At 40.7% G+C, this 24,542-nt stretch overlaps 1 protein-coding gene across 1 annotated transcript in view; it reads right to left on the bottom strand.

The window, feature by feature from the left end:
- Window positions 1-24,542, bottom strand: part of LOC126413335 (myosin heavy chain, clone 203-like) — a 235,317-nt gene that overhangs the window by 65,565 nt on the left and 145,210 nt on the right. Inside the window, exon 8 of the mRNA XM_050083246.1 lies at window positions 7,973-8,200. Within this exon, the coding sequence (XP_049939203.1) occupies window positions 7,973-8,200 (228 nt within the window). The remainder of the gene's footprint in view (window positions 1-7,972; window positions 8,201-24,542) is intronic.

The raw sequence follows: 24,542 nt of genomic DNA, 5'->3' as shown, positions 1-24,542 counted from the left end.
GTTTTTCTGACAAGTGTTTTTAAATATTTACAGGGTGATGAATATTACTGTTTGCATCAACTGCACTGGCCACACATTGGATTGCAGTGAGAATTGTGTGTGCTGACCACTGTTACAGCATGTGACATAATATGAAAAATACTGACCTGTGCCATAATTAGAAGTGTGAGATAAAAGCAGTGTCTGCCGCATATAACAGAATATATCAGTCAAACCAAGTAAAACATTTTGACATTGTTTACTGCAAAAACCCATTATCATTGTGTTGAACATTGTTGAGCAGCCACATTCTGATTATAAATAACTCACAAAGCAGCTAAATCCAATTAGCACCTATCTATTGGGTCACAGTCATATTCAACTTAAAACTAGGCTGCTATTTTGGTTAATAACAATCAACATAATATTAACTGGAAGCATTTCAACATGCAATCAGCCCTAGAGTACATTTACTTTGTTACCTACAATCAACCACAATCTGAAACCACAGTAATATTCATAAATATATAACATGAAGGAGGAATGACTCACACTATCCTTCAATCTGCCTTAGTATGGAACAGAAGGTAATGAGGTTCTTAGCTATAAAAATTTTAAAAATGTAAACTAAATTATATCCACCTGGTAACTCCTTCTACTCGACAGAAGAATTTCCGGATATGTAATAGCACAATGTGTGTGTGTGTGCGTGTGTGTGTGTGTGTGTGTGTGTGTGTGTGTGTGTGTGTGTGAGAGAGAGAATTGGCTCATTCCACATCATAATGAGATATCACAATAATGTTCCATGGAAGATAGAAAGAACAAAACAATATTTCATAAATTTTTTTCATTATTTCTTTGAGTTAGAAAGGAAATTGTATTGGTCTTGCATCATGGGCGTTTCATGCATTTACACTATTTCATAATAGGAGACTATAGTGACGTCACTTGACATCATTACGGAAACTGAAAGCTGGTGCAACATTACTGTCGAGCACTGTGGTACCACTATTCAGAGAATGCTGGTCATCAGGAACAGTCTCTAACAGGATCACATCAGAATCCAGCAGGGCTGGTCTACGTCAGTTGTGATGCAATCTTTGGAGTGCATGCAAAGTGTGCTACTAGTTTGGCTTAGAAACTACTGTCACTTTGTAAATGGACTCAGTTTAGTTTGCACCCTATCTGAGGAGTATCCTGTATACATCTCTTGTTTTTAAATAAACCAGGGCAAGCCCCACTAGCTCATGCAAATCAAACCTGGAACATTTTTGCAACTAGGTAATAGTGCAGTTTTTCAACCATGGAACACATACAGCAACTATTAACACAAACTGAGCAGGGTTATCAGGAGTTAATGACAGCCACATTACATAAGTGAAAGTGTTAGCATCTCTCATGCCACCCATGTTTATGACTTTCCCACCATTTATAGAACAATGTAAAGAGTGGGATGCTTACTGCTGTTTGACAGGAAATCCTGAACTGTATCACCTACTACAGGAATTGGAGCCATTAATGAATCCAGTGGAGCTTGAGTTGTCTAGAAAATTTTCTTATTACAAGAACATTACAAAAAATCATGTTACTACAGACAAGTAAGAATTTTAGCAGCAAAAAAGGGCCCAATCCCATCTTATGCAGACTGGGCTCCAACCTGTAGGGATTAAGTAGGAATTGTAATTTCAAATGGTCTTGTGGATGGAACTAAGCTGACTCTCTAATCAGGGATATTATAATGCATCTTACTCTGCCTCAAAAATGAGAAACTAAACATTTTGGGAAACAGGTCCTTCTCTCGGGGAAGTAATGTGAATAGCTCAGGCATACTGCCCATGCAGCCCATAGTTTGTTTATGTTGGAAGAAAGCATTGCAGACATCAACTCTCCAGCACCACTCATGCAAGATGTCTCACTAAATCCAGCAAGGCCCTACCTGCTCCACAGCCTGGACAACTGCATGAACAGTGGCACCAGCAGTGACAGGCCATGTCAGCAGCAGTAGAACCAAGGCCTGTCTGTATCAAATGTTTCCTTTGCTACACGCACAGCAGTTCTCCCATTGGTATGCAACACGCCACAGATGTGGCTAAAGGGGATGCTTGGGAGTAGTATGCTGAAGCCGTTCCAATGCAAATGTGCCTCAACTTGTGGAAGTAAACTGAGTGAGTGATAAATCTGTGGAAGTGCAGACTCCTCAGAACACATTCCAGCAAATGTACTTAGGTGCATTTAAAGATTAACATTCTGTGAAGTTACTGCTGGGCACTGCTATTTTCATGTCCTTGCTAAACCATCAACTTAAGTTTAGGGTTTCCATCTTCGCAGGCAGCTGAGACTAACCAGTGGGCCTATAGATGTCATCGTGTGTACCTTCGCTAGAAAAGTTTTCACTTTTACGCACTTATAACCAAGTCAAATGATGTTCAGTAAATTTTGTTGTGGTAGCTGATCCCAAAGTGGACAATGTTTTTCTGATAGACTCTTTTCACACTTTTGGATTTATTGTTCCTGAAACAGCAAAAAAACTAAAATGCAACCTGTGCAAGTGTTCTTTCAGGCAACCCCTCTTGCCAGATTTTGGGTTCAGTCTCTTGGTCAATAGGCACAAATAAGTAGAAGATTATGTCATGGCTGCCACCCGCAAGGATGGGATGTCTAGCACTGCACCCATTGCCACTGTGGTTCTCTAGCAACTAAGAGGGCCACCCCAATTGAAGACCACAGCCTAGCAGAGTAGTTTAATGACCACACTTACCCACCCACCCCCATGTGTTGTGCCCACCACTGGTGCATGTCATCAATGGGGCCTCTTTCTTCCAGCTGGGAGCCCCTGATGCAGGCCCATGAGTTCAAGTGCCACTCAACTTGGATCAGTAGGATGATCCCTATCTACCACAGGTCCATGATATATACTGTAGCCTCCACTCACAAACATCTGTGGCAGAATTGAAATTAACTTTGCCTCTGCCATCCTAGTTAGCCGCCATCTGCATCAACCATGCTCAGCACATATTCTGATACCATGGTGACTTGTGCCTCTTCCATCATCCTGCCTTGGCTCCCCACAGTGAAGCCCACGAATTTTGACCTGCTGCCTTTCCTAGTGGCAACTCCACCAGACCACACATCACCTGCATATTCTAACAAGCAGTAACTGCTAGTGGTGGGGGAGGGTGGTGCCAACTGACCTCACTATGGAAACTGAAGAGCTAGCACAAGATTAATGTCAACCGCTGTGGCACCAAAACCCAGAGGGCACTGGCCATCTGGAGAGCCCTCAAATGGGTCATCAGAGTCCAGCATATAAGCTAGCCCAGAGCTGGTTTGAGTGAATTGTTATGTGGCCCGGGAAGTGTGTGGTGAGTGCGAAACTGGTTTGATTTAGGTACTATTATGGACTCTATTTGTCAAAGGCAGAACTTTGATACGGTGTGGACAGGACTTTACTTTGGAATATGGACTTAAGTTAATCTGCACCGCTTCTGAGGAGCATCCTGTATATATCACCCATTCATTATAAATAAACTGGAGTGAATATCATTTGTTAATGTGTAAATTGCATTTTTACAAAATCTTAATCCTTGAAATCATAGGAATGTGGAGTTACTGTGCATATTCATGCAGAATGACAATTCTATAAGTGGAAATCAAAAAGTTTCTGTTCAATGGCTGAATAGTCCAGAATCTATGCCAATCAGGCAAAATCACCATGAGCATTGAGGCAATCGTCCCACCGATACACCAAGTTCAAGATACCCAGGTGGGTTTAATATCATGTCCTACTGCATAAAGAATTTTTCTCCGTCTATTATTTTACTTGTCTGTTTGTTGCTGAAAAATTCATTTCTTCCAATGTTATTCTTATGGAGATTGCAGCGCTGATAAGCAATAATTAGAGAAAATTCATTTCCGGCTTTTTATTAGCGCTGATAAGGACATCCTGTTCAACTTTAGCTGTTGATCTTTTAATGAGGCCTTCTGCAGCACATCCTTATCTGGCAGGAATGATTGGCCCTTCAAGGCCGTTTTTAAGGGACTGAAGGCATCATAACCACATGGGGAGAGATCAGGATAATAGGGTGAGTGCTTGAGTGTCTCCCACTTGAGTTAGAGTAACTTCTGCATTATGACACTTGTGATATTGAGTAGCATCTTGTGTTGAATTATGACCAGCACACAACATGTCACACCATTCAACAGTGGTGGTTTTCAATGGACATGCTGCCCCATACTCTTTGTTCATTCTCCAGTGGATGTCTACAAGTGTTTGTCCTTCAGTAGCCAAGAAAAGAATAACAGCATGTTGGTCCCATTTGAATTCACTTGGTAATAACATCTGAGATTGCCATATGCACATTGGAAGGACATTAGGGGCACACTAATCACTTGCCTACATGTCAGTGCTTATGTACCCATGCTGAGTCATGCTATGTTGCATGTAAGTTACAGCAATGCCCTGAAATGAAAAATTTTCATCACCCCCTTAGATCATCCATAGAATAATTGCAAAAGCTCATGATACCTATAAACTGATGAGAAGCATCAAATATTTTAGGTGGCAGTAAATTTAGGAAATTTGTCTCATAAGTAAACATTATGGTCCTAATGTGGAAATATCTGAGAAACTCATAAAAGTCTGGAAATAAGAATAATGAGAACAAGATTCATATCGGCTAGCTGGTAAGTTAGCATCATTATTTTCCCACATAAAAGCAAGAAGAGCATGGTAAATGGATGTGTACATGGAATATAGAATCAAATAAATGAGTCCAAGAAGGTTCCATACCCCTCAGTCAAATCTGTATAGTATTGTGTACTGGAGTACTCACATGTAAAAGTATGTATCCGGTAGCTCTGTATGTGTGCCACTGTGCCTTACACAGACACCTTATGTCTTCTTGCCCTCCTTTACATGTTGTGGAGTATCTTAGAAATTATATTTCAAAATACTACCCATATGGGACTTACTAGTTGTGTGGTGTGGCAAGGTCTGGGCTTTGTGGTGGCCATTTCAATAGGGTGAGATGTTGCATAACAGTGCCCAGTCTACTGTCCTCGAAATTGTTCTTTAAAGAACTCAAGCACCAGATAAGCAAACTATGCTGGAACTTTGTCCTTCTGTACCCACATATGATCCACAATTCCCTTTTTCTTGGAGCAGGGATACTAATAAAATTTGCAATATGTACAAAAATAAGAATTTACATCCATATACCCCTAAAAAAATATAGTCACAACAGATATCATGATGACATCCTGGCGTATGCCACAACATGAGTTGCATTCCTTTCTGACTATTACATACAATGAAAATTTATTTATTTATTGGCCAGAAGATCACATTTCTCCTACTACGTGAACTGTGATATACTGCACATTCATCAGCAAATAACACTCTTGACTGAGAAATGGCATTTGGAAATTGCACCACAAAATTGTGTCAGGTTGCAACTCACTACTTGATGACATCATCAGGTAACAAACATTGGTCATTTTTAAATGTGATCAGGCCTGATCACAGCTCTTGAATTTAAGCCAATCTCTTGCAAATTGATTTTACTGGAGACTGCTCAAATGATTCAGAGAAGGTGGCACACATTTCCTCTCACATTATTGTACAGTTACTAAGTTTATGACACTGCCTGAAATAAAAGCACATTTATCCCAATCAAATATGCTGCTTAATGAAGTGAGGCCTTGCAAAATAAATTCCTAAACATCCTCACTATCTCTGTCATTGTGTGCCCCATCTGTGGATATTTGTGTACTCACACCCACATCACTAGTTGCTTCACTACAGTCGCTGTGTCCCTAACATCAGCTATATCTTCACAGCTGAGACAATGCAATAACAAAACAAAACAGTACAACACTGACAATAACGCTTTTCATCAGCTTCAAAACACAGATACCAATAAGCAACTATTTATTTACTCCAATTCTAGAAAGCCAGTAGGAGTATTTCTCAGACAGTCTGTATGTCTGCATGAAACAGATGTTTGGAGTGTGTCGCTCAGGCCTGTCCTGCCCATACAGTCCTACTTTTGTGTATCCTGTAAGGTGATATTGATGTTTTGTTTGAGAAATTTGTTTTTACCTTCAGAAATTGATTGTTTTTAGGTATGATCTGTTGAGCTGAAATCTCACTCTGATATTTCAGATCTCAAAAACATTTTTTCCAGAGACTGTAACATGACTGTTCTGAAATTCCTTGACTAAAAGTTTACAATATTATGAAAAGGAAAGTTGCTACTCACCATATAGTGGAGAAGATGAATTGCAAACAGGCACAACAAAAAGACTGTCACAACACACAACACACACACACACACACACACACACACACACACACACACACACACACACACACACACACAACTGCAGTCTCAGGCAACTGGTGCTTTCAGCTGCCTGAGACAGGAGTCATGTATATCTGTGTGTGTGTGTGTGTGTGTGTGTGTGTGTGTGTGTGTGCGTGTGTGCGTGTGTGTCTTGTTGAGAAAGGCCTTAATGGCCAAATTTATTTGTGACAGTCTTTTTGTTGTCCTATCTGTGAATCAGCATCTCTGCTATTTGGTGAGTAGCAACTTTGCTTTTCATAATGTTGTTACATTCCATACTGGATTTTCCAAGTAAAAATTTTGGTATTCCCAAGTTTTCTTTTAGAATACAGGTTCAACAAAGCACATAGACATGAGTTTCAGAAGAAAGACTTTATGCAGGTCTTCTGTCTTCCTGTTCTTATTTAACCTTCAATGTGCTGAGCGATGCTCTTTATTTATTTACAGTATTCACAATGGTATTCAACTCCTGTGAATTTTCGTACTACCATGGTTTATAGGAGCGTGGACTTTGACCAAATTATACACTTTGTTGCTTGTTTTTGCAATTAGTCCTGAGATTTTGTTGTTGTTGTTGTGGTCTTCAGTCATGAGACTTGTTTGATGCAGCTCTCCATGCTACTCTATCCTGTGCAAGCTTCTTCATCTCCCAGTACTTACTGCAACCTACATCCTTCTGAATCTGCTTAGTGTATTCATCTCTTGGTCTCCCTCCACGATTTTTACCCTCCACACTGCCCTCCAACGCTAAATTTGTGATCCCTTGATGCCTCAGAACATGTCCTACCAACCGATCCCCTCTTCTTGTCAAGTTGTGCCACAAACTCCTCTTCTCCCCAATTCTACTCAATAGCTCCTTATTAGTTATGTGATCTACCCATCTAATCTTCAGCATTCTTCTATAGCACCACATTTCAAATGCTTCTATTCTCTTCTTGTCCAAACTATTTATAGTCCATGTTTCACTTCCATACATGGCTACACTCCATACAAATACTTTCAGAAACGATTTCCTCACACTTAAATCTATACTCAATGTTAACAAATTTCTCTTCTTCAGAAATGCTTTCCTTGCCATTGCCAGTCTACATTTTATATCCTCTCTACTTTGGCCATCATCAGTTATTTTGCTTCCCAAATAGCAAAACTCCTTTACTACTTTAAGTGTCTCATTACCTAATCTAATTCTCTCAGTATCACCCGACTTAATTCGACTACATTCCATTATCCTCATTTTGCTTTTGTTGATGTTCATCTTATATCCTCCTTTCAAGACACTGTCCATTCCGTTCAACTGCTCTTCCAAGTCCTTTGCTGTCTCTGACAGAATTACAATGTCATCGGTGAACCTCAAAGTTTTTATTTCTTCTCTATATATTTTAATTCCAACTCCAAATTTTTCTTTTGTTTCCTTTACTTCCTTTTTTTAGATGGAGAAATAAAATTGTGTACTAGTGATGTAGTAGTGATATGATGTCCAGCACAGAGACTGTAATTGTTGGTATCTTGTGTAACAATATTCTGAATGTGCTGGCAATGAGGATAGGCATTCTTGATAACAGTTAACGAAAATAAATATTTGCTATTACCAACTAACAGTGGTTCAGTCATGTAAAAGTTACACTTCAGTGAAAGTAATTCAGACTTACCTTAATCTTTGCATTGCATTCTGCTTCTTTATTTTTTAATTCTTGCTCCATATCATTACACTTAATTTCCAGCTTATTTATCAGTTCATCTACATCATTACTGTCTTTTGTAGCTGACTGACTAAGCAACTCTAATTTATCTTTTGAGTGCTGAAGTTCATGTATAGTTTCTTCTAGGTTACTGCATTCTTCAGAAATCCCTGTCAGTCTCTCTTCCATCACCTCATTCTGTCTCAGAAATTTGTGGTAAGATGAAACATATAATTACTCACATTAAATACACATAAAAAGAACCAGTTTGTATGAAATAAACAATATTTAAAATGGTAGGAAGTACATAAAAATGTAACTTTCAATGAGAAGGTAGTAATTGCATGTAAATGAATTTTTTTCTCAGCGAGCCCAGAAAAAGTTACTCTTTGCTGCCAAAGTCCAGCATAAACTGAAAACTATAAACCACTGTTTTTAATATATTAACTTTCATGGAAAATATTGTTATGAGAGGCCTCTACAGACAGAGCACTTGCTATTGTGTTACTGTAGCTTTCCCAATCCTGTACATCAACTGGCTGAAGCAGTTGTAATGGTCTATTTGTCCTGTAATGATTTTCTAATTAATCTCAGACTCTTTCTCTCTAATGCATCCCACTACCACATTAACCTGAGCTCTGAATATAAAGTTTTGACTAACAAATCTCAATTTCATGACTGCTTAAGAGAGACATGAACAAGCTGACAACAAATGTTTACTGCTAATTTTAACACTAAGCGATTACTGTGATAAAGTTGCACTTAATTACCCAAGCTCCAGTAACAACTAACAACAATGAAAAAGTTAATTAAGCAACAACTAAATCAGGCAGTCAGTATTGGAAGTTTTCATTTATACTTACACTAGTCATAATTTTTTTAGTTAAAGAGTTCATTTATTTGCGTCATGTAGGGATAACTCTCTACTTGCTCTGTAATCATTTCCTGCTAAATTCTCTGGAAGAAAGGTTGTAAGAAAGCAGAATAAGTATTTTACTATGACTAAGGGGCTAATGCAATGAAGTTCCAAGTAGTTTTTATTAGTGGTGCATATTTTTAGAAAACATGCTAGCTTAAGGAATTAAGGAAATGAAACTCTGAATCATCACTACAGTGTTGTGAACAGTTTAAAAAAACGTTTCCAGAAAGTCTTTGAATCTACATGAATAGTTTTACATGATAGTAGCAGTCCCCTTCCATTATGCAGCACAGTAAACAGCAGCCATCTTTACTTCCAAGACCAGTACTCATGTAATTATTGTAACCCAGGTGTTACAGGCTGAATTAATTCATAAACTGTGGTGGAGTCTCTATGACAGTAGCATGATGCATTGTCCGTGAAAAGCAGGATCGTGGGCAATGCTTATGTCTTTTGCCACTGTGCTGCTGATGTCCCACCAGCAGCTCTCACAGTCTTCTAACTCATCCTTAACACACTGTGTTGACCTTCTACCCCTGCCAACCCTCTACCTTCTTCTGACAAAGACCCACACTAGTGTTTCTTCTATCACTCTGCTGCCACTGAGAAACATTCTGAGTGGTTGTCCTTCATCCCCTTCTATTAAGTTAATATTTGAAACTCTTGCTTTATTGCAAAAATTAGTAAGTAGTCTCTTTTTCTAAGAAAAAAATCATTAACAATGTTATCAGTTTGTGATTACTAATAGCATAAAAGTTTTACATAATGATAAAGAGGTCTCTCTGTTTGAATCTGTCTCTCAAGGCTTCCACCAATAGCAGGTTTCTTGTTGAATTTGTGAGAGAATGCCTCACTATTCCTTTGTGTTGTAGTGTAAAAGACTTGAAAGCACTCACTTTATACCCTCCAACAGTACTGCACAAAAATTACTGTTGAAAAGTCTTTTTACATTGAAATATCATCTTCTGTCTTGAAACACTATACAAATATTTCATGAAGACCCATGGACAAATCTATTTTGATGCCACCCTACCCTTCGCGTTGTGCTATATCCACATAAGATACACCTAGAGGCATTAGGCTCCTGCAGATAAATGCAATGCACTGTGCATCGGTAATGAGTGAGCTGCAAAATACCATGGAAGAATTTGGTGTCAATGTCATGCTAGTCCAGGAACCATATGTCCACACTTCCCAATACACACTGTCACAATAGTTTGACACCAGAATGCCAAGGAGGCAATCATCACTCTCAATCACAAATACCCTGTCACTAAAGTGATGAGCATTCTGTAACATTAGAGATGTGTACTCTTCAATGCAAGTGGATTTTTGCAGTACTCTAACATGACTGAGCCATATCTTGACAAATTATGAGCTGCAGTACTGTACAGTTGTGAAGAATATCACATAATAGGGGCTGATGCAAATGCAAAGTCAGTGCTTGGGCATAGTAAAACAACAGGTGAACATGTTGTAATGCTGCAAGACTTGATCCAAGAACTGGGCCTCACTGTTATTATCAAAGATGGGCAGCCTAGCAAATTTGAAAATAGCACTGGTGCAGGGACCAATATAGACATTACCCTGGCAAACTGTACAGCTGCTAGCAAGTTTATATCCTGGGAGGTTAAACAACTGTCATAACCTTTGATATCAGAACAGTAAGTGTAAACTCTAGAAACACTGAAGGCAAAGGAAACCAGAAGGCTGGGACTTGACGCAGCAAACTGGAATGCACTTATTTCTGAAATGGCTTCTTTCTACCTAGACCGTTTACCTGAAAACTTAGGTCTCTGGGTGAATGCCCATATCAGGCTCCTGCAGAGCCTCAAACAGAGGATATAGAGCTATTTCTAAGGCACATTGGGGTAGGAAACTGACAGAGTTCTGCAAAAAAGTCCATAATGCAGGGAGGAATTACCAGTAATCTCTAGAGAGGGGCGGAAGAGATAGAATGATAAATATATACAGGCATCTGAAACTAACAGAGACACTAAAAAGGAGCACTGGGAGTGCTTTCTGAACATACAACTGAAATAAGACTTGTGTAATTAGTCATACAAACTTCCAACTGACAAATTTAAGATTTCCACCAGCCTGTCCATCCTCCGCAAGGCAGAAAGAACAATGATCAGTGGCAGGAGAAATGCTGCCAAATATTTACTGACCTCTCTTTCACCAGATGATCCTGCAAATACACACAACAACCACGAATCAGTGCTCTGTGACCATATGTGTTCTCATTATAGCAACAACGATGTCATACTGCCATTTTCTCAGCAAGAAGTAGCAGTAGCAATAGCCATGCCCAAATGTACCAATGCCCTGGATACAGATGATATCTGTTCCTAGGTGACACAGAACATACATCCAATCAAAGTGCCATTCATAACATAGTCAGTCTTCTGCAGTATGACAGAAGAGATCCCCTTATCTGCTGGTAACATCACTAAGTTTCCATCTATTGTCATACTGCAGAAGACTGACTATGGCTAGAAGATTTGTCAACTTTTAGAGGATCCTGCTTGCAGTTTACTAGAGAATAACCCCACCACGACATGAAGGTCCTTCTTAAGGAAACAGGATGACCTGAGGAAGTTGTCAAGCATCTGAAAGCTAAGGCATCAGTACCAACCAGACTATGCATATTACCATAGATCTGTAAAGAGTGTGTACCACTTCATCCAATTGTGAGCAATATCCATGCACCAACTTACTCCACAGCCACCTAGCTTAAAATGACGTTAGCACCATATGTGGAGAAGTGCATCCACCACAGCCACAACTTCTTGGACTTAATGGAATGTCCCAGAAATGTACAAATCTCTAACACAGACATCATGGTCAGCTTTGTCATTATATCCCTATTAACCAAGGTCCCACTTCAGGATACATACAGTTAGATCAGTGAGAGATATGACAGAGCTCTGCTGGATCTTTTCAAGTATATCTTAGCACAGACTTACTTCCTATGTGGAGGCCAATTTTATGAGCAGATTAGAGGAGTGGCAATGGGTAGCAACCTATCTCCGACAGTGGCTAATCTGTTTGTGGAGAAATTCAAGGATGAGGCCCTTACAACTGCTGCCTACCACCCGATGTGTTTCTTCAGATATTTTGATGACACTTTCATCATGTGGCCACATTGTCAGAAAAGACTGGACAAGTTCCTGAAGCATCTGAACTCAAAGACATCCCAACTTTAAGTTCACTACGGAACTAGAGAATGGTGGTCAGCTCCTGTTCCTCGATGTCCTAGTGAAGAGGAAGGCAGATGGCACATTTGCTCATTGTGCATATAGGGAATCAACACACCAATACAGAACAGTGGAGTGGTCAGAACACTTGTACACCAAACCAAGACACTCTCTGACCCAGACATCTGGATAGCAGAGTTAGGACACCTACAACAAGTATTAATGGATAATGGGTTATTCAACCAGAGACATCCGCAAAGCATTACATTCCACCAGGCAACCTAGTGCAACAGAACAGGAACAAGAAGAAGAGGCCAGGAAGGTAGCATTTCTAGCATATCCCAGATCTATCTTTGTTAAGATCAGCAGATTCCTGAAGAAACACAAAATCAAATATATGTCCTATCCACCCAGTAAGATCAGAGTGCTCATTGGAATGGTCAAGAATTATCTGATATTTACCATACACTTTGTGAATGTGGTGTGTATTGCATTGGTTAAACTGCCAGGATAGTGGACATAGGATGTAACGAACACCAAAGACGTACTAGGCTACAACAGGCCACTAAATCACCAACAGCAGCTCATTGCCTGGAGCTTGAACACAGCATGAATTATGATCCTAGCTCAAACTCCCAGATTGTGGGATAGTGGAATCAATGAATATATTTAAATCAAGATGGCAGAGAACCTGATCAACTGGGAAGCAGGATACCAGTTCAGTACAGTGTGGTTCAAATGGTTCAAATGGCTCTGAGCACTATGGGACTTAACTTCTGAGGTCATCAGTCCCCTAGAACTTAGAACTACTTAAACCTAACTAACCTAAGGACATCACACACATCCATGCCTGAGGCAGGATTCAAACCTGCGACCGGAGAGGTCACGCATTTCCAGACTGTAGCGCCTAGAACCGCTCGGCCACCCTGGCCGGCCTCAGTATAGTGTGGTAGCTGGCTTTGGAGCTACTATAGAAAAACCAGAAAAAAAGTTCCCTTTTGTGGTAATGAACCTCAGATGACCATGTGCATAATTAAAAGAATCAGACATCATAGAGTACACCATGCAGCAACTACCTCCTCAGAAGACAGCAACAGCGGTAATGGGCAAGATAAGAAACAACATCAACCACCAAAAACCTCAGGCACAACACAACTTGAGAGCATACATAATACAGAACTCCAGTTAGTGGCTACCACCACAAGAGATTGCTGCAGTATGCACAGACATAGCATGCAACACCAACAGCAGCCTGATACTGCAAGAAGCGCACATCACACTCGTGTACCAAATTCAGAACACCAGGTCGTCACACAAAGGACTTCACACAAAGCACTCTTACAAACTTGCAATAGGATTACCGAGAAAATAAGAGTATGCAAGTTGTTTATGCGTGTTAGTGTACCAGTATTTTTCAGTCACATTGCTGAAGATGCACTGGGTGAAGTCTGTGATGACAGATGGATAGATAGGAGAGAACTGGTTGCATCGTCTGCACATTCCACTGATGTTTGTCTTTTGGATTACTATCTGGGAGGCCACTAAAGACCTTTGGTATATTCACAAGACATAACAAATGCAAAGAAATTTAATCAAAGTGTTATGGAAAGCTGCAAAGGCATTTGATATTATCTATGGATGCTTGAAAGTTTGTGACATTCCATGATACAATGAGTAGATTCATGTATACACACAACTGTCATTTTCTGTCAGTTTCTAAATGGAGGACTTTGAAGAATGTTCTTTCATTAATAACAAATGAAGAATTTATGTATATCTGTCATTTCAGACCTTCTTTCTTCTTTCGGTGTAAGTAATCTGCACACAATAGTTTGTAAAAGTATTTCTGTCACACTCCATGTGTCAATTTGTTTGCTGATCATGCTAATAGATGTATCAATCTTTCAGTGTATTGTACTTCTTAAATTTGAGTAGCATAATTAAAGTTGAAAGCTCAAAGTCCTCAGTAGGAAATCTTAAATATAAACCAGGCGCAACATTTGGCTAGAAGCACATGATAAATCACTTTACACTTTACACAATAAAATTGGGCAATAAATCCACCTTCAACAGCCTATGATTGAACCAGGACAGCCCTTCTGGTCCCAGTTTGACATTTTGTTGTGCAGTTCATGTCAATGCATTGCAGAACTTTGTAATTCTATCTATGCAAGCTGAGAGGTGTTGCCAGCATATCAAATTTGAGAAGGTGTCAAACCCTGGGATGAAAAAATTCATAAATTTCATTTCTATTTCAGGAATTGGCATGTCCTATTTCCAGCTGATGCATTTACGTCTATAGATGAAGCATAAATAAGCAAATCTACTGTATAAAATGCCAGTGTGTTTTGGTGTTTCTTCAATGTCTTCTGCCATCTAAAACTCAGTGTAGCCTCAGAAAGCTGCCACAGATCCAGGATTTACATAAGCGAAAGGTACACTACTGTGCTGATTAAGTTATGCTAGGAGAGAGGGGAAGATGGTGGGGCCTTCAGAGAACTGATGACTGATATCTGTCTCTTACACTATAACCATGTCATGTTGTGCTAGGAAGGGATGAGCGAGATGATGAGGGAACTGGCAATCAACTCCACATGCCAGATATTGGTGCAGCTTGGTATGGATGTGTACAATGTAGTGACAAAGAAAAGTTCTAGAGACTTGTGGCACATTTCTGCAAAGATATTCATGTCTTCATTGTAGGATAGTCCTAAAACTACCACCTTTCCAAAGGAAAATGGAATAATTTACCTCAAATAGTATGACAAACAAACAGGCCTAAATTAAGTAGATTTTGTGATGACCACAGTGTTTCCAGTCTCACTTACTTGGAAATGTCAAAATAGGCAATTCTGTGTTTTAGCCCTTTCAAGCCAGCATAGTGAGAGTCAAGTTGTGTCCTCTTGATGTGAGCCAGTCCTGCCTGGATGTGCACACTGTATGCTGTACTTCTTGCAGTTGCCCTTGTACTTCTCTGTCGCTGCTTTCACACTCACTGTTTAATCATAGTGATATGACTTTATATTATATATTTACTAAGGAAAACATTTATGCATATATTCAAATGTTTTTATCTTCATTTTGAATAAAAAGGTTGTTCTGGATCTTTTAGATAAGTCATGTAATTTTTTTGTACCTTCTAGCAGATCCGTGGTTTTGGACACAGCACTGGTGAGGTGGGTGCTTTATTATTTAAAATGTATATTTAATGTTATTTCTGTTTTCACATGTACAGTAATGTTTATTTGCATTTGGTTTACATTACATTTCACTACATTATATCATGTCAGTTACACTTCAAAAATCCTTTTGTATATGGTAAATCGTGAAGCAGGGAAAGGCACACAGTCTTGTATTGCATTCCTTACATCACATATTCATCTGCTTCCTCCTCTTCTGCTCCTTATAGATAACACAAGTTCTGTAGCTGCTACGCTCATCAAGCAGATAAGGTCCTGCTGTCAGTCTTGAGGTAAGTTCAGATCTCATTCCTCTGCCAGATCTTCTTTTCTCTACTTTACATTTTTCCAGGATTTCCTGGATGACTCCTATCTGAAAGTTGGCGTAGGTAGTTTTCCTTACAAATTTCTTGTATTGAGCTGGCTGTTGTGGCCAAGCAGTCCGGAACCTTGCTTCTGCTATAGTCACAGGTTCGAATCCTGCCTCGAGCACGGATGTGTGTGATGTCCTTAGGCTAGTTAGGTTTAAGCAGTTTTAAGTCTAGGGGACTGATGACCTCAGATGTTAAGTCCCAGAGTGCTTAGAGTCATTTCTTGTATTGGCAATACGAGTTAAAAAGTGACATGTCCACAATGTGAATAAACAACTTATGGTACCATTTAGTCAATTTTCTGCTGCTTTCCACTGTCTTTATTACCATGTCACTTGTATCCACAGATCTCATTGATTTATTGTTGTCCAGTACTATTACAGGTTTCAAATTCTTTGGCCCTGTTTGACGATTCACCTTTCATTTCTGCAGAGTAGCTCGTCAAAAGCATCCATACATGTCTTTTGTCACATTGTTTCAGTGCTAACAGTAATCACTATGCACAACCAAAAGTAAACTCACCTTCCTTTATTTTTCAACCATGTTAGGCATATATTTTCTTGTGTCCCTGACCGCACTCCTGAGGAAGCTCGAATGGTATGGTGTAAGAGGTGTGCCAAATCAGTGAATTAAATCATATTTGGAATATCGCTCTCAGGCAACTGAAATTAAGTACACAGAAGGAAATGAACTCCAGGTACACCTTTCAGAACCATGTGGACTAAGTCATGGTGTTTCACAGGGCTCCATTTTAGGTCCCTTTCTTTTTGGTCTACATTAATGATTTCCCATCACACGTTATGGATTCTTAACCAGTGCTGTTTGCAGATGACACCAGTCTATTGATTGAAGGGAATAATGAAGAAAATCTTACTGCATCTGCAAAAGATATTACAAAAGGAGTGCCTGAATGGTTTACCAGAAACAGGCTAATAGTTAATCTCCAAAAAACGGTACTCATGAATTTCCTCACTGATCAAAATAAAAATCCAGCACAACCTGTAATATGTATAGATAACCAAGACATTAGTGCTGTCAATGAAACTAAATTTCTTGGGATTCATATCCAGGAACATCTTAAATGGAACACTCGTACCACAGCCCTACATTCAAAACTAGCAAAAATGAGCTATGTGGTTAGAATTCTCTGCAACAGTACTAGTGCAGAAACAGTTAGGGCTGTATACTTTGCTCATGTACATTCAATACTGAAGTACGGTATCATTTTCTGGGGAAATGTACATCAGGCCATAACAGTTTTCAGGAAACAATAGGCAATTATAAGAATAATGAAACAAGTGAGCAGCAGAAAATCATGCAAACCTTTCTTTAAAGATCTAAAGATCCTACCCCTTCCCTGCATTTATATACTGGAAGTAGTCACACATGTCAAAAAAAGCATATTGAGAAAAGAAAACCTTTTTCCTCAAAACAAAAGTGTCCATGATTACAGTACCAGATCAGACAGTGACATACATGTTAATCATTGTAACACCACATTATGCCAAAAAGGTGTATATCATGCAGGAACAAAACTTTACAACAGATTACCAAGACATATAAAATCTCTTACTGAACTACAAAGCTTTTAAAAAGTCTGTGACATCCTACCTTCTGAAAAACTGCTACTATTCAAACTCACAGTATCTTATGCAAGAAAAAATGTAATTTGTATCTTTAATTGTAGAAATAAGTTATAAATATACAGTATTTCAAAAATTTGTAATTATTAACTGTATAGATCCAATTTGTCATAAAAATTTATAAAATGTATGTTTGACATTTGAAAATCCAATAGCTAAAAAGGTTTTCTGTCCAATATTCTGTGTACAATATATGTACTTAAAAAGAGATTTATATGGACAAATAAATAAATAAATAAATACACAAGCATTGGTTGCCCGGTCATACAATCAACAAAACAAGGTGGGGCTTGTGTATCAGGTGTCACAGTACAGGGTATTGATTAATGGAAAATCTCATATAAGATGTGAAACAAATACTAACAAAAAGATAGAGGGGCTGGCCAGTACTTACCTCAGCTCAGTACAGCCGATAGATACACACAAAACAGAACTGAAAATTTACATTCCTAGCTTTCGGAACTTTGTTCCTTCATCAGGGAGGAGAGAGGGGAAAAAAGGGAAGAAGGGAAAGTGGATTCAGTTACTCACAACCCAGGTTATGAAGCAACAGGGAAAGGTAAACAGGGAGGGTAGCAAGGATGGAGGCATGGTTGTCAGAGGGAAGCCAAAGATATTCTACTGTAAGTACTGTGCCAGCTTCAAACCAGAGAGGATGCATACAGAAGTAAAGAGGTATATAGTATAAAGATAAACACAACTATGTAGGATAAAAAGATGCGTGAATGGCTAAAGAGGAAAGGGAAAGAGGAGAAGACTGAAGAGTGAATGGGAGTGAGGTTGTTTAACGTAGGTTCAGTCCAGGGGGATGGCGGGATGAAAGGATGTGTTGGAGTGCAAGTTCCCATCTCCGCAGTTCAGAGGGACTGGTGTTGGGTGGGAGAAGCCAAATGGCACATACGGTGTAGCAGGTTCCTAGGTCCCTAGAGTTATGCTGGAGGGCATGCTCCGCTACTGGGTATTGGGCATCTCCTAGGCGGACAGTTCGTCTGTGTCCGTTCATGCGCTCAGCCAGTTTGGTTGTTGTCATGCCGATGTAAAAGGCTGTGCAATGCAGGCATGTCAGCTGATAAATGACATGTGTAGTTTCACACGTAGCCCTGCCTTGAATTGTGTATGTTTTACCAGTAGCGGGGCTGGAGTAGGTGGTTGTGGGGGGATGCATGGGGCAGGTTTTGCAGCGGGGTCGGTTACAGGGGTAGGAACCGCTGGGTAGAGAAGGTAGTCTGGGAATATTGTAGGGTTTAACAAGGATGTTACGGAGGTTAGGGGGGCGACGAAAGGCAACTCTGGGTGGTGTGGGGAGAATTTTGTCAAGGGATGATCTCATTTCAGGGGTTGACTTGAGAAAGTCATATCCCTGGCGGAGTAATTTGTTGATGTTTTCGAGGCCAGGATAATATTGGGTGACAAGGGGGATGCTTCTGTGTGGTCTGGGGGTAGGAACATTGTTGTTGGACGGGGAGGAATGTATTGCTCGGGAAATCTGTTTGTGGACAAGGTCTGCAGGATAGTTGCGGGAGAGGAAAGCACTGGTCAGGTTATTGGTGTAGTTGTTGAGGGATTCGTCACTGGAGCAGATACGTTTGCCACGAATACCTAGGCTGTAGGGAAGGGAGCGTTTGATGTGGAAAGGATGGCAGCTATCAAAGTGAAGGTACTGTTGTTTGTTTGTGGGTTTGATATGGACAGAGGTGTGGATGTGAGCTTCAACAAGATGAAGGTCAACATCCAGGAAGGTGGCTTGGGTTTTGGAGAAGGACCAGGTGAAATTCAGATTCGAAAAGGAGTTGAGGTTATGGAGGAAATTAAGGAGTGTTTCTTCACCATGAGTCCAGACCACAAAGATGTCATCTATAAACCTATACCAGGCCAGGGGAAGCAGCTGTTGGGTCTTCAGGAAAGCCTCCTCCATGCGGCCCATGAAGAGGTTGGCATAGGAGGGAGCCATCCTGGTTCCCATGGCCGTTCCCCTGATTTGTTTGTAGGTCTGGCCCTCAAAAGTGAAGTAATTATGGGTGAGGATGAAGTTGGTAAGTGTGATAAGGAACGAGGTTTTTGGAAGATCTTCGGGTGGGCGTTGGGAGAGGTAGTGCTCAAGGGCGGAGAGACCATGGGTATGTGGGATGTTTGTGTAAAGGGATGTCTATGGTGACAAGAAAGGTTTCAGGTGGGAGAGGAGTGGGAATGGATTTGAGGCGTTCTAGGAAGTGGTTGGTGTCTTTGATGTAGGATGGGAGTCTGCGGGTGATAGGTTGTAGGTGCTGGTCTACCAGAGCTGAGATACGTTCGGTTGGGGATTTGAAGCCTGCTACAATGGGACGGCCAGGATGGTTCTCTTTGTGGATTTTGGGTAATAGGTAGAAGGTAGGGGTACGTGGCTCAGGTGGAGTGAGTAAGTCTATGGAAGCCGTTGTGAGGCCTTGTGAGGGACCTTGGATTTTTAGGATTTTTTGCAGCTCAGTCTGGATGGAGGGAATGGGATCCTGGGTAACAGCTTTGTAGGTTGAGGTGTCAGAGAGTTGACGCAGTCCTTCTGCCACATACTCCACACGGTCAAGTACGACAGTTGTGGAGCCTTTATCCGCCGGGAGGATGATAATAGAGCGGTCTATTTTCAGCTCCTTAATGGCACGGGATTCAGCTGGGGTGATGTTGGGGGTTGTCGGGATGTTCTTCAAGAAGGACTGGGAGGCAACACTGGATGTGAGGAATTCCTGAAATGTCTGCAAGGGATGGTTTTGGGGGAGGGGAGGAGGATCCCTTTGAGAAGGCAGTCGGAACTGTTCTAGACAGGGTTCAACACTGGGTCTAGTACTTGGGGGCTGTGTTTGGGTAGTGAAGTGATATTTCCAGTTGAGGTTCCGGGTGAATGAGAGGAGATCTTTAACCAGGGCAGTGTGGTTGAATTTAGGTGTGGGGCTAAAGGTTAAGCCTTTTGATAGAACAGATGTCTCTGAAGGAGAGAGGGATCTGGATGAGAGGTTTAGGACTGAATTGGGACTGGTGATATGTGGCATTTGACTGTGGTTATAGTTGAGATTTGGTCTGTGTGGGGTATGTGCTGGGATGGGGAGATTGAGTAGGGTGGCTAGGCTAGGTTTGTTGGCTATGAGGGGGGTTTGTTGAAGGTTCTGTTGTGGTTGGTGTTTGTGAGGGATAGGGAGAGGGACCCCACTTCTTAGGTGTTGCACTAGCACTGTGGATAGTTTTTTCAGGTGGTGTGTGGCATGGAACTCAAGTTTGCAGCTGGCTTCTAGGATGATGTTCCTCAGTGTGTTCTCCAAGCAAGGGTTTGAGAGGTGGAGGACTTTGAAGAGAGATAGGAGCTGTTGGGAGTGGTGGTTACATGAAGTAGTGTAGAGATTGAGGACAAGTTGGGTAAGGGCTAAGGATTGAAGGTTCTGGAAGTCCAGGAGAGACTGGTGGAAGGAGGAATTGCACCCGGAGATGGGAACTTTTAAGGTAAGCCCTTTAGGGGTAATTCCAAAGGTTAAGCAGGACTGGAGGAAAAGTATGTGGGATTGCAGTTTGGCTATGGTGAATGCATGTTTCCGGAATGAATGTAAATATGTGGTATAGGATTAGGGTACATAGTGGGTAACTGGTGGGTAGGGAAATTAAATAACTAAAGTTGAGATAGTAATCATAAGAAGGAGTAAAACACGGAGGGAAGGACGAGAAGGAAAGAAATTGTGTTGGTAATGTTCAATACCAAAGGAAGACCACTAAATAAGAAAAATACGGAAAAAGTTGACCAGACCAAGCAAGTATGTCCAGATCAGGGCAAAAAGAACACACGTAGCTCAAAAACAGAGATAGCGAGTGGCGAAAAAAGATCGCGCGTGCCGCAAAAGCGATCGCGCGTGCCGCAAAAAAGATCGCGCGTGCCGCAAAAAAGATCGCGCGTGCCGCAAAAAAAGATCGCGCGTGCCGCAAAAAAGATCGCGGGTGGGGCAGAAATGTCCCAAAAAATTTTTCTTGTGGCGGAGAAAGATAGCCAATGGCACAAAAATATCGCCAGCAACAAGAAATCGACGGAAATGGATGATACTGGTAGGTGTGGAAGAGATTGTTGGCAGTGATTGTTGGCTGGGAAACAGCGAATAACGAACGTTAAAACTATGGAATGTTGAATAAATAAATCAATAAATAAAAAAGAGAAGAGGACTATAAACGGAACAAGATAATAGGAGGAAGATGAAACTAGCACAGTTGGTGACGAAAATATTTATTTATGTATATATAAAACACTGAAGAAGAGAAAGTGTTAAGATGACAGACGTAAGTGATAGCTAACAAAAGGGACAAAACATTGAAGGATGTGGACCATATAGGTGATCTAAATGATTAATGGAAAATCTCATATAAGATGTGAAACAAATACTAACAAAGAGATAGAGGGGCTGGCCAGTACTTACCTCAGCTCAGTACAGCCGATAGATACACACAAAACAGAACTGAAAATTTACATTCCTAGCTTTCGGAACTTTGTTCCTCCTATGCCAACCTCTTCATGGGCCGCATGGAGGAGGCTTTCCTGAAGACCCAACAGCTGCTTCCCCTGGCCTGGTATAGGTTTATAGATGACATCTTTGTGGTCTGGACTCATGGTGAAGAAACACTCCTTAATTTCCTCCATAACCTCAACTCCTTTTCGAATCTGAATTTCACCTGGTCCTTCTCCAAAACCCAAGCCACCTTCCTGGATGTTGACCTTCATCTTGTTGAAGCTCACATCCACACCTCTGTCCATATCAAACCCACAAACAAACAACAGTACCTTCACTTTGATAGCTGCCATCCTTTCCACATCAAACGCTCCCTTCCCTACAGCCTAGGTATTCGTGGCAAACGTATCTGCTCCAGTGACGAATCCCTCAACAACTACACCAATAACCTGACCAGTGCTTTCCTCTCCCGCAACTATCCTGCAGACCTTGTCCACAAACAGATTTCCCGAGCAATACATTCCTCCCCGTCCAACAACAATGTTCCTACCCCCAGACCACACAGAAGCATCCCCCTTGTCACCCAATATTATCCTGGCCTCGAAAACATCAACAAATTACTCCGCCAGGGATATGACTTTCTCAAGTCAACCCCTGAAATGAGATCATCCCTTGACAAAATTCTCCCCACACCACCCAGAGTTGCCTTTCGTCACCCCCCTAACCTCCGTAACATCCTTGTTAAACCCTACAATATTCCCAGACTACCTTCTCTACCCAGCGGTTCCTACCCCTGTAACCGACCCCGCTGCAAAACCTGCCCCATGCATCCCCCCACAACCACCTACTCCAGCCCCGCTACTGGTAAAACATACACAATTCAAGGCAGGGCTATGTGTGAAACTACACATGTCATTTATCAGCTGACATGCCTGCACTGCACAGCCTTTTACATCGGCATGACAACAACCAAACTGGCTGAGCGCATGAACGGACACAGACGAACTGTCCGCCTAGGAGATGCCCAATACCCAGTAGCGGAGCATGCCCTCCAGCATAACTCTAGGGACCTAGGAACCTGCTACACCGTATGTGCCATTTGGCTTCTCCCACCCAACACCAGTCCCTCTGAACTGTGGAGATGGGAACTTGCACTCCAACACATCCTTTCATCCCGCCATCCCCCTGGACTGAACCTACGTTAAACAACCTCACTCCCATTCACTCTTCAGTCTTCTCCTCTTTCCCTTTCCTCTTTAGCCATTCACGCATCTTTTTATCCTACATAGTTGTGTTTATCTTTATACTATATACCTCTTTACTTCTGTATGCATCCTCTCTGGTTTGAAGCTGGCACAGTACTTACAGTAGAATATCTTTGGCTTCCCTCTGACAACCATGCCTCCATCCTTGCTACCCTCCCTGTTTACCTTTCCCTGTTGCTTCATAACCTGGGTTGTGAGTAACTGAATCCACTTTCCCTTCTTCCCTTTTTTCCCCTCTCTCCTCCCTGATGAAGGAACAAAGTTCCGAAAGCTAGGAATGTAAATTTTCAGTTCTGTTTTGTGTGTATCTATCGGCTGTACTGAGCTGAGGTAAGTACTGGCCAGCCCCTCTATCTCTTTGTTAGTACAGGGTATTGCTCTTTCATAACTATGGCTCAACCAATGAAGCTACAACATCTTCTGAGATGCTGAAATCATATTTATGAATATCTGTATGTGAACTACAATAGACAATGAAATCTAAAATATGATTTGTGTGCCCATCATGAATAATGAAAATCTTTATTGAAAAACAACTTTGTTTAGCAGGTGTATACAACTTGATTTTTAGTCTGCCTTTGAATAATAGAAGGCTTTCATTTATGCATAACTTTTCATAAGGACAGAAATTTTCCTTATATTGTTTTTTAAAGTGCTCAATTACTGGCTGTAGCTTGTATAAATAGTCATTACTGTGAGACATTTCATTATTGGCAAAATGTAAAAACCTCAAGATATTATGAAATTGGTCTCTAGGTAGTGGTTTAGAAAAAATGGTGTATGAATAACCAGGTTCTCAGACCAATATTATGACAGGCTCAATTTTCTTACTCTTGTAACAATAAAGATTGTAGCAATAAAGATGTAAATATCATTTACATTCATGTCACTCCATACTCTTTGGCCCTTCTTCGGAACATGACCAGCCACTATTTCAGAAAGGTATCTTTAGTTTCCTCACACAAAATGTTTATGATACCTGTGTTAAAGGACAACTGAAAGAAACTTAGCATGCATTCACTATTTACAACACCTTTCAGTCCAGAAATAGCTGTGTCAAAAGTATATTTCTTCTGGTTCAAGCTTTCATTTTTCCTCATTATTATTATTTTTTTCCTTGTTAGTTCTGGTGCATCTTCATCTTATATCACAATCTGTAGATTCATTTGCATCTTCCATAGACAAGACCAAGTCTGGAGATGCTTTAGATGTTGATGGAACAGCTGGAGTAGCAAATGTACCTTATGTAGAAGTAGGGACAAAGGGTTTTTACATTTATCTTCATCATCAGATTCAAATGATAATTCACTTTTATCTTCAAAATCACAACCCAGTATGAGGGAAAGAGCTTCCTCCACAGTATATCATTTGTCTACCATATTAGTCCTGGTAGAAACTAAATGAAGAGCTCAACACATCAGTACAGAACTGAAACAAAGTGGGAAATCAGTATGCAACAGAAGCCAAAACTGTGCTTTCAAACTGAATGCAACTGCCTTCTGGTTACTCTAC

The sequence above is a fragment of the Schistocerca serialis genome, chromosome 7 (assembly GCF_023864345.2).
Source record: "Schistocerca serialis cubense isolate TAMUIC-IGC-003099 chromosome 7, iqSchSeri2.2, whole genome shotgun sequence".
NCBI lineage: Eukaryota > Metazoa > Arthropoda > Insecta > Orthoptera > Acrididae > Schistocerca > Schistocerca serialis.
Note: the sequence above shows the minus strand (reverse complement) of the source record. Positions and strands in the feature narration are given on the sequence as shown.